At 44.7% G+C, this 14,522-nt stretch overlaps 2 protein-coding genes across 3 annotated transcripts; both read left to right on the forward strand.

Moving 5' to 3' along the window:
- Positions 1–790: 790 nt before the first annotated feature.
- LOC109750250 (uncharacterized) lies at positions 791–4,735 on the forward strand. Of its 2 annotated transcripts, none has more exons than XM_020309210.4 (6): positions 791–1,103; positions 2,228–2,463; positions 2,544–2,802; positions 3,770–3,949; positions 4,038–4,193; positions 4,278–4,735. In XM_020309210.4, exons 1-6 carry the CDS (start codon positions 1,032–1,034, stop codon positions 4,449–4,451), a joined length of 1,077 nt encoding a protein of 358 aa, XP_020164799.1. In that variant the 5' UTR covers positions 791–1,031; the 3' UTR covers positions 4,452–4,735. The 2 variants fall into 2 exon arrangements, with proteins under 2 accessions (XP_020164799.1, XP_073367091.1); XM_073510990.1 differs by having other exon boundaries at positions 844–1,366.
- A 3,373-nt stretch (positions 4,736–8,108) lies between these two features.
- On the forward strand, positions 8,109–9,750 carry LOC109750243 (cysteine proteinase EP-B 2-like). The gene has a single exon (XM_020309204.3). The coding sequence runs from the start codon at positions 8,390–8,392 to the stop codon at positions 9,521–9,523; it is 1,134 nt and encodes a 377-aa protein (XP_020164793.1). The 5' UTR covers positions 8,109–8,389; the 3' UTR covers positions 9,524–9,750.
- Positions 9,751–14,522: the final 4,772 nt, after the last annotated feature.

Genomic DNA, 14,522 nt, shown 5'->3' on the forward strand with positions numbered 1-14,522 from the left:
TAATCGGGAGGGTTGACACCGAGCGGCCGAACTTGGTGCGCGGTAGGCGGCGAGTGAAGTCCGGCGACGACGCCATGGCTCACGCGAGAGCAGCCCGCGCGGCCTGTCGGCCAATCACGGACAAGAAGAGCGACGAATGATTGGGGGAGGGGAGGGAGACAAAATAAATGCAAGTGAAAATATTCGACGGCAACGAGGTGTAGCGCGGGTTGATAACTGCTAGGGTAAATGCAAAAAGTGCGGCGCTGACCGGCTCCGGTTGTTGTCGTCTGATTGGCTGAGGACCAAATCTGCACATAGGGTGCAAGTTGTAGGATGAAATAGTTAGCTTTTTTAAGTTTCAGGACTACATCATCACATCGAGGACAAGTTCGAGGATTGCTGATGCTATTACCCCTCTCTCTATAGTACCGCCGCTATTCAAATGCCGATGCCGTCCGTCGTTGTCTACCGAGAACGACCGCCCGTACACGTACGAAGCGGGAGTGGCGTGGCTCGTACTACTGCTCGCTCCTCCACCTGCACGGGCTCGCTAGTAGTTCAAGACCGACGCCGTGCACGACCATACTCTAGTTAGCTTGTGTCTTAATTCATGCCCACTCGCATTTGATGATGATTCTTCGTACTCACGCGACCAGTACAGTACTCCTACTAGATGCGCTAAACAAAAGGGCCAAAACAAAGAAAAACACAAAAGGGAGAGCCTGGAAGGCTGGAACACACACACTCTCTCTCTCTCTCTCTCTCTCTCGGTTAAAGCTGACTTTCTGCCTCCACTCCAAAAAAGGGGTCTCCGGAGCCAGAAACGCCCAAAACGAAAGCACACGCGACGCCACGGACGCCACCCGACCAGCGGCCGCCGCTCATCGCTCCCTCCGCCCGCGGCGCGAGAGCCGGCCCGACCCCCCGCGACTCGGGCACCGCCGCTGGACGCGACCAGCTGTCAGGGAGCGCGGCCGGCCCGGTCTCCCCCGCGCGGCGGCGGCGGCGGCGGGCGACGAGTATTCCTCTGTTTCTTGGCTGACGGGGCGATGTGGGGTGCCAAGGGGGAGGAGAAGGCCGGCGGCGCCTGCGAGGAATGGAGCTACCAGCTGGGGAACAAGGTGAGATTCGTGAAATCTCTCGTATGGATCCCTCTGGGCGAATGCTCTCCGCCGTCCTTCGATTGAGGGAGGGATTCTTTTGGCGAGTTCGTTCTGGGCGTCATCTCAGCTGCCCCTTCCGGCGCAGTTCCTCCGGTTTGGTGCTTGATGCTTCTTTCATCGCTTTCCTTACACGCCGCGCCTCTAAACTTCAAACACGGCGGATCTCGGCAGCTCCAAAATCCAAAAGAGATGTTTTTACTTGACTAGCGCCGGGCGATGCGGTCAGATCCAGAATCCAAATTAGTTCTTCATTCTCCTCCTTTTTGTTTACTTAGTGGAGAACAGTACTACAGTACTATACTTTACATAGTATAACACTTGAGCTTTTTCTCCGACATTCCGTTTCTTCTTTTTGGTCCAAGTTTTCTTTCTAGTACTAGTACATCTTGTTCCATTCAATACAGTTATGGAGTGTACTTGATCCAAACGTTTTTGTTGGTGAACAAGTTAGGAAGTCTGTACTCTGTAGTACTTCTCTTGTTTAATTTCCGTATTCATTGCACAGGTTAGGAGTAGTTCGGTTGGCTATACTAAGGTAGCGTTTATTTTGCCATCCATGGCTCTGCCCGTTCCTACTTTTAGGTCTGATCTAACTACTCTTTGGGAATTTTTTTCTTTCAAAACTGTGTGTTCTGATGTTGTTATTTGTTTTCCACTATTAAATTTTAGTAGCTCACTGCATTTTCTATTTCGATGGGGAACTCCTTTTTCCTAGCTGAAAAATGAGTTGGAATAGATCTTCAGTGGAGTAACGCAGTTTCCAGATGGAACATTCAAGAGTTGTACTTACTAGTACACATCAAAGGGGTTCTTTGGTTCCTTGTTCTATGTTCCATTATTATTGGTGAAGGAACAGTACATGGACCATTTCAGTTTTAACCTCAACACAATTGGGCTAAGCGACAAAGGGCAAGACCTGATAGTACATTGAGTGATTGAAGTAAAGTTTGTTTTAATAGTTTAACTCGTAGAGCCAGGCGGAATCGAATCACAAACACTCTGTCCCTGAAATTTGGAATTCTAATAGCTTTGATTAGCTATTTAGTTCGTTTAGAATTGTGCTGATTGGAGCTTATTTACAGGATACACTGAGTTTGAAAGCTCCAAAGAAGTCACCTCTCGCGTTGAGGATGGTTGTTCTCACCATGACTATGATCTGTGGGGTGTTTATTTGCTCAATGTGTATGAAGCAGCTAGGCAGCGACAGCTGGTCAAGGATAGTGAAGATTCAAGTTGCAGAACAGTCCTGCAATAAGTCTTTAATTCCTCCTTCTGAGGTTCAGTTTGTGCATTATCCACAACCACTAAATTACAGCAGGTGATATTTGTGCTAAAGCTCGTTTGAGCTATCTACATTTGGCTTGCATAATGATGTCTGATGGTAATTTTATTTTGTAGGAAAGAATGCACCTGTACCCCTGTCCGCTTCTTTGCAATTATCTCATCGCAGCGGTCTGGAAGTGGCTGGTTCGAAACCCTTCTAAACAGTCACATAAATGTTAGCTCTAATGGAGAAATCTTCTCGAAGAAAGAAAGGAGGATTAACATTTCATCTATAATAAAGACAATGGACATGGTGTATAACTTGGATTGGAATAGTAGCGCTTCCAAGAATGAGTGCACTGCTGCTGCTGGCTTCAAATGGATGCTTAATCAGGTGATGATTTTGATCAGTTCTTTTTTTGCTTCATTCTTTTTATTTGTAGGCATCATTATGAGGTTGCTGTTAAAAGCAATATGCACATGTTTTTAGAGCTGTTTAGGGTATTCATGTTAAAAGCAATATACCTAGTACGATCTGCTTGCTGGTTAAATAACTGTCCCTTGCATTCCGTGAATGCTCTGTTATGTGCACATTGCACTCATAATATATCGGTTTTGTTCCTGATTTTTGCATCCTGTTCCTCTTCTCAGGGAATCAGGAATATATTAACCTTGAATATCGTTAGCATAGTCTCCCTGAGTAATTTTGTTAACTAACATCTTTTCTATACAAAAACAATTGTGATACTAGTTTCTCTTTATTTGTTTCCACTACTCCATAGTTACCTCGATGGAGCATTTCAAATTACATTTTATTTTGAACAGTTTACAATCCTATGCATGGCTACATTTCTATTTGCACTGACTAGATCTTGGCAATGCTTATACTGTCCTGTACAGTCCATTTCTTGTATGACTGTTCATTTAAATATTTGTCGTCTCTTGTGTGGAACTCTGGATGAGGTCTGACAGTTCTGAATTTTTTAAATATAGAATATTTTATGTCTAATTGATTGCAATTGTGATGCTGGTATCTTCAGAATGATAAGAGCGGGCATCAAGATTGCCATCAATTGTTGATAGCATTTTGATTGTCTGTTAACCTTCTGAAGATATCAGCATTCTGAGAATTGGTGTCCATCTAGATCCTCCTTGCAAAAAAATTCTGACTACTGTTATCTGAGATATTTAAGTGGTATGCATATGTACATTCTTACGATCTCCATGGTATCTAATTTCCTTCTAGACTTCAACATATCAGTCCAATTATTGTTTTTGGGTAGACATGTTAAATTTTAAGTCATGCACACAGCTTAACCCTTAAGCAGAATAAGCGTTCTTCTGACAATATATGCTTTCAGGGTCTTGTGGCAAATCAGGCTGCTGTGGTTGATTACTTCAACCAAAGAGGAGTGTCTGTGATATTTCTGTTCAGAAGGAATCTCCTCCGTCAGATGGTATCGCAACTAGCAAACAATCATGACAGATACCTTAAGCAATTAAAAGGAAAACATAAGGCCCATGTGCACACAAAAGATGAGGTGGTTCTTGATAGCATATCTTTCAAGTTTCAACTCCCACTTGCAAATTTTTCAGTTTGTGAGTGAAGATGTATCTTTTGTTTCGCAGGCGAATATACTTGCAAAATACAAGCCCAGGCTCAACACAACAACATTAATGTGGAGTCTGAAACAGGCAGATGACTACACTCGCAAAGCTCTTGAAAACCTAAAGAGCGTCCGTCACATTACATTGTACTACGAGGATCTCGTCCAAAACAGAACAGTGAGTTACTCTTGATTAATCTGTTGCATGTCGGCATATGATGTTGTTGTTGCTTATTCGTACCACATTGACTTATACTTGCAGATGCTTGTTGAGGTGCTGGATTTCCTCAAAGTGCCAGTGAGGAAACTAGTCAGCCGGCATGTGAAGATACACACGAAACCACTGTCAGATCAAATTGAAAACTGGGATGAAGTCTACAATGCCCTGAATGGCACCAAGTTTGAAAGTTTCTTGAATGCTGACTACCGAACATGACATTATTATGTCTGCACGTTTCTTGTTTAGATATTGGCTCCCGTGTGTTTCTTTTATTTATTTCGTTATTTCTTTCTTATTAAAATGATAGCCTAGGGTGTGCCTGACAAAAGTTTTGACATGGGGAATGGCGGGGTTTGCACGGTGGCTCGCAAATCACAAGTTCTTTGATAGGTTCCACTAATTGTCTTGTATGTTCTTCTCAATTTTTTTCTTTGAAACTGATCAACAAGCTTCTAACCTCTTGCATCCACTGCTAATTATGACTTCTCTAGTCTTGCCGAGTTTTCTTTTTTTACGATTCTCCTTGCATGGATGGATATCTCTAGCAGGTTCTGAAGACATGCATCAGGGAGGTTTCTAACACTGTTTGTTTCTTTTCACACATCCCCATGTTAATTTAGACATGTTGAAATCTAAATGAGTCGCTTCCCTAAGTCCATTTTGAGAAATACAAGTGCAAATCATTAAAAAAAAGGAATACATGTGAATACAATTACAATGTGGACGGTGAATATTCCAGTCTAAATGAGGCACACATAGTGTCAGAATTGCGGTTTAATCGTTGCTGGGCTGGAGGTACAACAACCTCCTAACTGTTGGATCTTGATATCCAACTACCTGCTGGTTCTTGATATTTAGGACATGTTTGGTTCATGACTAATTTGCCACAACTAACCTTAAGCAAACTGTGGTTACCATAAAAAGTGTGTTGAACATAATGGCTACCGTGAGTGTATCTTGTTGTATGGGAAGGAGTTTTATTTAGTTGGTTTTGAGATCATACTTGCATTTTAACATTGTGGCCTAATTATGGCATGGACACTATGACCATGTTGTTTTGACACACACACACACACACACAGACAATATATAAATGTAATACGCCCTCCGCCCCGAATTACTTGTCTTAGATTTGTCTAGATACGGCTGTATTTACTGCTAGATACATTCGTATCTAGATAAATCTAAGACAAGTAATTTGGGATGGGGGTAATATTTAACAATTTTGGTACTGAAAATATCAATACATTTGCATCAGAATGTATTTCGGGCATACAGTAAAGAGTTCCTAACAACAGTGTTCAGAATCCATGTATCCTTCGTACTGCAAAATGCACGCCGTCCCCAGGTTGCAAGGCTCCTTGTTGAATGAAATGTGTTCATACTGCACGTCTTAAATAAGATACACCAGAAGAAATGGAAGTAGCTTAACATACTCCCGCCGTCCAGAAATGTTTGTCTCGAAAATGAATGTATCTAGATATATTTTAGTTCTAGGTACATCAATTTTTATGCATTTCTCTGACAAGTATTTTTGGACGGAGGGAATACAACAATTCTATGAAAGAATAAGATATGCCGGATGATATCAGGTGTGCAAGAGAACATCAGCACAACGCGGAAACTTCTCAAAAGAGTACCATCCCTTTGTATCCGAGGAAAACACTCGATTTTGAACTATCAAAACGTCATATCATATATTTAGAAACGGAGGGAATACATTGATTAGAAAGGGGTATTACAAAAAGGAGGAGTGCCAAAAAAGAAGGAAAAAAAGGTTGCTTGGTTTATTTGAGATGAGAAAAAACCCGGTCGGTGAGAGAAAACGGGCGGGCCGGATTCCTTGTTGTCCTCTGGACATAGCAAAACCAGAGCTAGTGGTTTCAACCGGAGGCTGCTCCGGAGTACAAGCTGGGTTCCGAGTGCATCGGAAGTTCGCTCTAGAGCATTCGGCTGAGATCAGAGCTACAGTAGTACTGATCTCAAACAACGGTGGATACTTCGAATGTCGAGCCGGAGGTTCGGTCCGAAACTTCCAGATATGCCTTTTTGGCCACAGTGACAAAACTGATGGGTTTATCTTCGGAGTGCTTCTCTTGAGCATTTTCTTGGCTCTTTTTCGTGGAACTTAGGAGGTGGTTTTAGCGTTTGTCAAGGGAATAGGATTACACTCCAAGTTCATTACGTGACCCCTCTTTCTAGTATGACTTATTTAGTCTAGAAGAGTGTTAGTGCTCTGATCACGTGTCGTTACGAACAGGAACTTGGAGTCATATGCCCTTTCATCGTGCACTAGGGTTCCCCCGAACATGGAAATCTCAACGGGGCCCCAAAACGGTGAGTTGTAGCCCACAAATTTTCCCAAATCAATGAAAAAAAAAGAGTTTTGATGACTTCCATGTACCCATGCAACATGGTTCCCTGAGCGTGGCAATTGCCCTGGACCCGAACCGTGAGCTACGATACACGTCTGAATCGGCAAAAGCAATGAGTTTTGGCGACCTCCCGTAGCTGCCTGTTGGGTACCCCGAATGTGAAAAAATCACCTCAAGACACTCAAAACAGAGAGCTGGCCCACAAAACGACATTGAATCGGTGAAAAAAAAAACGAGTTTTGGTGCCCTTCCCATGACTGTGGTGGCGTCCACTATCTATCACAAAACCGAGAAGAAGTCATTTGGTTTTAGTTATTGTTGGATGATATTAAATGACAAATCAAAGTGGATACAACTTATGGCCGATCTCAAGCCCGGCAAGAAGAGGAATGATGGCTCAAGCTTCCACAAATCAATTGGGTTGGACGAAGAAGATGAAGATGTTGTAGTTGAGAATGGAAGAGCCACCGTGCCAAAGGATAACCGGCAAGTCATGAGAAACAAGTGGGAGAAGGTAAGGGCCTCCCGTGATGCCGCGGCTACAAAAATGTCGTCCCCATGGACGGACATTTTTTCGGTGAGGGAGAACACGGAAGAGGAGAGGTACAAGCTCATGCTGGATGAGGATGGACTGAGACTGAAAGAGAGCGGAGAAAAAAATAAAAATTGAGAGGGAGAAGATCGTGTTGGAGAAACAAGAGGCGGCGATCAAATGGGAGCTCGATAAGGCCAAGACAGTTTTAGAGATTAACCTCAAGAGGGTCAAGTTTATTTTGAAAAAACTTCTGAATTATTTTGAACTTTTTGTAAGTAATGGGCTAAACACTCTTATATTTCAAAAATATTTTCAGAGTTTTTTGACTTTGTATTTAATTACTAATTTATTTTTTCATATAGGGTGTATACACCCGTGGACCAAAAGTTTCCCTCCAAGAAGCAAGAGGGTAACTATTTCCCAACAAACAAAGCTATTTTCCCAGTTTCAAAAACATAAGAGAGAGAAAAAGTTTATTAGACGGAGCATCCTACCCGTAGCATCCATGGAGTGAACGCAAGCAACCACCGCGCCGCAGACTACCCCGCCGAGCCGCCGGCCGGCCGACCGGTGCAGTTAATACAGTGGCGGAGCACCTCGGCCTCCCCAACCGCCATCAATACCGTGTTTGATCCTCTCGACAGACTCAACGGCCACCCCAAGCACAGCAGCAGGAGTTCGAGTACGTATGCGATGAAGCATTCGCCTGTAAGGCTGTAACTGCATCTGCAAGTTCTACGGCGTAGCATCCATCGAACTGCACACCTACGATCAGCAGGCCATCAGGGCCGGCGGCGATCAAGTAACCCAACATACGAATGAATCAACCCCGTCCGTCGGCGATGAATCTGCCCTGAATCTTCTTCGCCTCCCAAATACCACCGCCGCACGCAACTTGGGAGCCAGCTGCAACCACCTCGAGCAGAGTCTGACACCGCTCCGCTCAGCTTTCTGTTACCGCCATTTAAAGTTTTAAACCTCCTCGTGTCTTTCCCGCCGCAAAGCAGATCGCCGGAGCAGCACCGTTCTGCTTCTAACTCCCTGCTTGCTTGCATGCAAAGCTTCTCCACACTACTCGGTGCTCGATCGGTCGGACGACCGATCTCCACCTATAAATACACCTCCTCACTTCTCTTCCACCATCATCGGTCGATCTCACACTCCAACGTCTGCAGTACAGCACTGCCTCAGTGCCTCGTATAGCCACTACAGCTCGTGGTGCACTGGTAGAGCAGAGCAGCACGATGGGGCAGCTCAGCAAGAAGCTTCTGCTGGCGTCCATGGTGGCGGCGGTGCTGGCAGTGGCGGCGGTGGAGCTGTGCGGCGCCATTCCGCTGGAGGACAACGACCTGGAGTCGGAGGAGGCGTTGTGGGACCTGTACGAGCGGTGGCAGACGGCGCACCGCGTGCCCCGACACCACGCCGAGAAGCACCGCCGCTTCGGCACCTTCAAGTCCAACGTCCACTTCATCCACTCCCACAACAAGCGCGGCAACCGCCCCTACCGCCTCCGCCTCAACCGCTTCGGCGACATGAGCCAGGCCGAGTTCCGCGCCACCTTCGCCGGCTCCCGCGTCAGCGACCACCGCCGCGACGGCCTCCCCAGGCCACAGTCCGTCCCGGGGTTCATGTACGCCGCCGTGAACGTGTCGGACCTGCCGCGGTCCGTGGACTGGCGCCAGAAGGGCGCGGTGACCGGCGTCAAGAACCAGGGCAAGTGCGGCAGCTGCTGGGCTTTCTCCACCGTGGTCTCCGTGGAAGGCATCAACGCCATCCGGACCGGGAAGCTGGTGTCGCTGTCGGAGCAGGAGCTCATCGACTGCGACACGGCCGACAACGACGGGTGCGAGGGCGGGCTCATGGACAACGCCTTCGAGTACATCAAGAAAAACGGCGGGCTCACCACCGAGGCCGCCTACCCGTACCGGGCTGCCAACGGCACCTGCAACGCCGCGAGGGTGGCCAAGAGCTCCCCCGTGGTGGTGCGCATCGACGGGCACCAGGACGTGCCGGCCAACAGCGAGGAGGCGCTGGCCAAGGCCGTGGCGAACCAGCCCGTGTCCGTGGCCATCGATGCCAGCGGGAAGGCGTTCATGTTCTACTCCGAGGGGGTGTTCACCGGTGACTGTGGAACTGACCTGGACCACGGCGTCGCGGCGGTCGGGTACGGCGTGGCGGAGGACGGCAAGGCGTACTGGACGGTGAAGAACTCGTGGGGGCCATCGTGGGGGGAGAAGGGGTACATCAGGGTTGAGAAGGATTCAGGCGCCGAAGGCGGGCTCTGCGGCATCGCCATGGAGGCGTCCTACGCCGTCAAGACCGACAGCAAACCCAAGCCCACGCCCAGGCGCGCGCTCGGCGCCTGGGAGTCGCAGTGATCGACCCAATCTCTCTGCGTGTCTGAATTATTTCTACTTTCATTCCTAGTTAAAATAGGGTGAAAATAAATTACAGCTGAATTAAGTGTTTCTCCGTCCACGCGCAAGAATTGGACGTGTATAGCGTGGGACCATCAATATTTGTTTAGATTTATATGGATGTAATGTAAAATGTAATAATGTAATGTGCTGGTAATGTATGTAAGCTTGCTAATGTGTTGTGTCTACTCCGAGTTGGTTAGTTCAAATTTTAAATTTAAACTAAAACCATGACAAGAATTATGAAGCAGATGGAGTACTTTATTTAGACTAGACGATATGATCCCGCAGGTTGCTGTAGAAGCGGTATATAGTTTTTAAATATTATGTAAAATACAAATTCAATCCTTATAATTTGAACTATGTCAGAAATTTCTGTGTAAGGAAAAAAATCTTAATATGGAAAATTATGCATGTCACAATCAAATGCAATGCAATTTAAACCCAACTTAGGATGCACTAATGCATGTTGAATGGTAGAGAATTCTCATGCGGTAGATCGCACGGATACTAGTGGATCAAGCTAGTAAATTTAATGGCTACAACAATATTGATGATGTGGAAGCGCACATGTCAAAATAATTAGAAGTAGCGGAGATAACTCACTTAGATATGTAGGATTCTAACTAAATATTATACTACTAAACTTATCCAGGAATCTTGCTAAAGAACTCATCTGACAAGACTCGGTTTGTCAATTTCATCAATCTCAACCTTTGTTTAGTGCCGCATAAGTATTGACTTTTTAAATAGATACAAATACTAATCATGAAGGCTTCACCCTTCTCAAGTGAGGTGCATAGGAGAAGTCCGTTGAGCAAGAAACCGGCAATCCAATAACATCAAAGTGATACGTATGGTGTTTTAAAAATTAGGCTTGATTTATAGATATGAATACAATGTTTTTTGCCGATAACATCATATACATGGGTTGAGCTAGAGAGATTGGGTCAGTTCTACTCTTTTTCTTGGAGTTCTTATAGCATTTTTAGGCACATTTGTATAATTCCCATTTACCAACCATGTGCAGTTGCCCAGTTAATTAGATGCAATTTATTTAGGGATTAATTTGGTATATGCCACTGCAATTCCGGTGACTCATAAAAATGCCACTACGAATTAGTTCTTTCAGAACATGCCACTCCAAGTTTGCAGAACTTCTCTATTTGTTGTATTATGCATAATTTTAAACCAAAATGCCCACATCTCCCTCTCCCGCTCCCTCCCTCCCTCCCTCCCTCCCTCCCTCTGTGTGTGTGTGTGTGTGCATTGCTCATCAGACCTTCAATACTAATGCCTAGAGGGGTCCTCTCTCTCCCTCTCTTCATGTGTGTGTGTCTGCGCGCGCGCTGCGTAGCCGCCCTTCCCCGCCTCTCCCAATTTCGTCACGAAGGCCATTTTCATGTACCCCTCATGCTCCCCATCTTCCACCTCTATTGTTGGGTCTCCTCCCGAGCTTCAATTCCCTAGGCTATTTACAATGTCATGTTGCACCATCCGTCCATCCATATCCGCCATAAAATCTGACGAGAAGCACCACAGAATCCTCCATCCCCCCATGGCCGTCTTGTTGGATCTAAAGAAGATGGGGAGACATGGATGTTGTTGAATCTTGCAGCGGGATCCATTTCGAAAACCGCCACAATCATCGGTTGTTGGCTTTAGAAGAGATGTGTGTGAGTGCATATATTGCCCCTAGCGGATTTTTATGATTCAACACAAACAATTGTGGGACTGATGTGTTTATTGGGTATACACATATGAGTAGTCCATGAAGATTTGGTTTAACCAAAGGATGTCGATTGATGAGTGGATTTTTCACTCATTTTTATACATGTTTAAATAGGATATTCTTAGATATTTTTTGAGATTATCTTTTTCATTTGCCAATTAATGACTAATAAATGCAAATGACTGCAAAACTTATTTTGTTTTCTTCCTTGCATAATTGGGCGATTGTAGATGGAAAATCAAGCCATATATGCGATATTCTAGATGTGAAGATTATTCCCATACGATTGGGAGCGCACAAGAGGTTCCATAGGAGAAGACGGTGCATGCAAAGGCTAATACTAGTCATACCACCTTCGTGACATCATCCTTAACATCTTCCGTAAAGGGACCCGAGCCTAATTCGCAGTAGAGGCGCCCGAAACCCTATTCTTCATCATTTTCCACGCAGTCGTCATCATCACCATTCCCATCTATGCAGCAGGCATCAAGGTCCCATCTCTGTAGTCATTTTCACCACCATAGTTTCGCTCCTCATTAGTTTAGTTACTTGTAATCGAGAATCCGTAGCGATCGGCCACGCTGTAGGATTTTCAACCATACATCTTCTAGTAAATTTCCATACAATGTCTACTGCTTGTAGTTCAATCGGGAGTTGCCCTTAGTTCTTTATGGTTTATTATCTTCTCCATCAGTAGTTAGAGAACTCTGCTTATGGAGTTGCCCTGGGTTATTTTCGGTTTACAAGTTTTCCCGCGCACTAATTTTGAATCCTTGTGGTTGTTGAAGGACTAGGTTCTTACGTGTCTTTCAAGTTGTAGAACTTTCGACACAACCGCTAGTTTTCCATGACGCGCCTATAAATAGCCCCCAACACCCTTCTGATTTTGGTAGATTCCCAAGTATTGTTTTACAACATACACTGTGACTTACCCATTTCTCTCGGGACAAGAATCCTAAGTGAGGAAAAGCCTAAGCGAGAACAATCCGAGTTGTGATTGAGAAGCACAGAAGAACTCCTTCGAACCTAGAAATCCCGCTTATTACTCTTGAAAATTTAGCATCTTCAAAATGGTTAGGCATCAATTTGTGAGTATCGAATTTGTGGATTTTGCCACAAACTGGTTTGTGTCGTTGCAGAGTTCACTGCAAGTGGAAGTGTAGCTTCCCTCCAAGGAAGTGAATACCAGGAATTCGGGATACATTCTCTGGAGATTCGGTTATTCCTAACCTTAGCTCTTTACTTGTTGTTTAATTTGGTAATTTGATCTTGCACTTACCATAGCATATTGTGTTGCTTATCTCACTGTATCATTGTTATCACCTTGTTGCTAGTACTTAAATCACCTTAGCAATTGTTTAGGCTCACATTTATATTCTGCATTTGCCCAAACTTGCTGATAAGTAATTAAAATTTGTAATTGTACCTATTCATCCCCCCTCTAGGTCCATCTCGATCCTTTCAGCAAGATCTATCGCAAGTGTTGTGCTAGATATGAGGAACTTAGCCTAAGGAAAATAAGGTGAAGTCCAAGTGACTTTAGAGCATCGAGCTCGGACTCTCCCATGAAGACGTAGAGTTGTTACCAACAACCTGAACTTCGATAAACAAATCCCGAGTCTTACTGCAATATTATTACTATCTCGCCCACTCTCGTTCATATTAGTTCATATGGTGTTCGTACTTAGTTGATAATATTTTTGCAGCGCTTCAGTGTTGAATCTCTCCCGTTTCAGTTTTCAGTTTAGAGTAAGTTATGTTCTTCATATGCTTGTACTTGTGCCAGCTGTTATTTGCATGTGTCTCTTCAGGTATGTCAGTGCTCAATGATATCTCTTTTACTGTTTTTGTTATTATCATTATCTAGACTTTTCATGTTGCTTCAATATGTTTACTTAGTTTCAATTCTGATTAGTCAAATCCTCTGAATACTCTATTTTCAAGTAATTTTTTATAATGTCCTATTCACCCACCTCTAGTCTATAAACCTCGAATTTCAATGTGAGATTGACTTTTCTCTCCACACGTCACATCACTGGTGATTTATTTTTGGTTCACTAATCATAGAACCCTTGCACGTCTCTCCTCCGACAATGGCGTCGACCACACCGACTATCTCCATGACCGCAAGGCATGGTAAGGGATGTGGTCCTCTCGGGGACACTTGATCATGCCACCAACCCACCACTTCTTCTGTTCGTCGATATACGATGGCAATCATCACCGACTTCTCAGATCAGGACGCCTCTGAAAGGACATGCTTTCCCATAAGTGGTCTTGGTGTTAATGAAAACATGATTAGTCATCTAACCGTGTTATCGAGTCCATAAACGGAGCGTTGGCACATTCTAAGGCGAGCATCCATTGGATGGTAACCCCCCTCACTCAAAAAGAGGAAAAGGTGGCACCTTATTATTTTTATTATTTTGTTAGTAGGTAGGAAAGTTGTGCTATAAATAGGGGTTAAGTTGGTGAATTCATGGAAATCAACTCACAAACAATTAGAAAAATGTATCCACTATCTCACCCGTGGAGAGAGAGAGAACCTTAAATTCTTTGTTTTGGATTTGTTTTTTGGACCTTGGAACCTCCAGCCAACCTCCAGGTTGTCAAGAAGCTAGAACCTCTTGAGTTATAGCTCTTTGGAAAGCTCAGAGTCAGCCGGGAAGCTCTGGGACCGGAGCCACCAGGCTACCTCTGTACAACATCCAGGTTGTCAAGAGGCATGCAGTTAATGAGTTACTCCCATCTATTTTGGAATGGAGGAAGTACAACTCTTTGGAAATCCCAAAGCCTACCTGAATGTTGCTTGGAGCGTCCGGGGCACACAGAAAGACTCCACAATGATTGGATTTTGGGCCACCTATATAAGCTCGCCTTCTTCCCCACAAGGTAGGTGACGAATCCATTTCTCTCTCCTTCATTAAAAAAATCTCAAACTTTGTTATCCTCCCTAGTACCCCCAATCTCGCTCAAACATTAGGGATAGCTAGATGAGATCCTGATCTACACTTCTATCAAAGAAAAATTTGAACCGCCCTTGGATCCTAGGTAGATCTTGTTACTCTTAGAGTTTCTGGGGACGCTTGGACGGTAATCCTTTGAGGGATTTTCCTTATTACAATTTCTTCTGGAAAAGTTCGTTAATGTTCGATGGCATCTCGGGACCAACCACTAGTGGACTGAGGTCTTTCCTTTAGTGTGAGGTTCAAGGAGAATATGATGAGC

The sequence above is a fragment of the Aegilops tauschii genome, chromosome 3 (genome assembly GCF_002575655.3).
Source record: "Aegilops tauschii subsp. strangulata cultivar AL8/78 chromosome 3, Aet v6.0, whole genome shotgun sequence".
Classification (NCBI taxonomy): domain Eukaryota; kingdom Viridiplantae; phylum Streptophyta; class Magnoliopsida; order Poales; family Poaceae; genus Aegilops; species Aegilops tauschii.

Excerpts from the sequence above, each read along its gene's own strand:
- LOC109750250 (XM_020309210.4), top strand. The coding sequence starts at position 1,032 with ATGTGGGGTGCCAAGGGGGAGGAGAAGGCCGGCGGCGCCTGCGAGGAA. Across the intron at positions 1,104-2,227 it reads GCTACCAGCTGGGGAACAAG|GATACACTGAGTTTGAAAGC; the intron begins GTGAGATTCGTG and ends GCTTATTTACAG. Across the intron at positions 2,464-2,543 it reads CAACCACTAAATTACAGCAG|GAAAGAATGCACCTGTACCC; the intron begins GTGATATTTGTG and ends TTTATTTTGTAG.
- LOC109750243 (XM_020309204.3), top strand. The coding sequence starts at position 8,390 with ATGGGGCAGCTCAGCAAGAAGCTTCTGCTGGCGTCCATGGTGGCGGCG.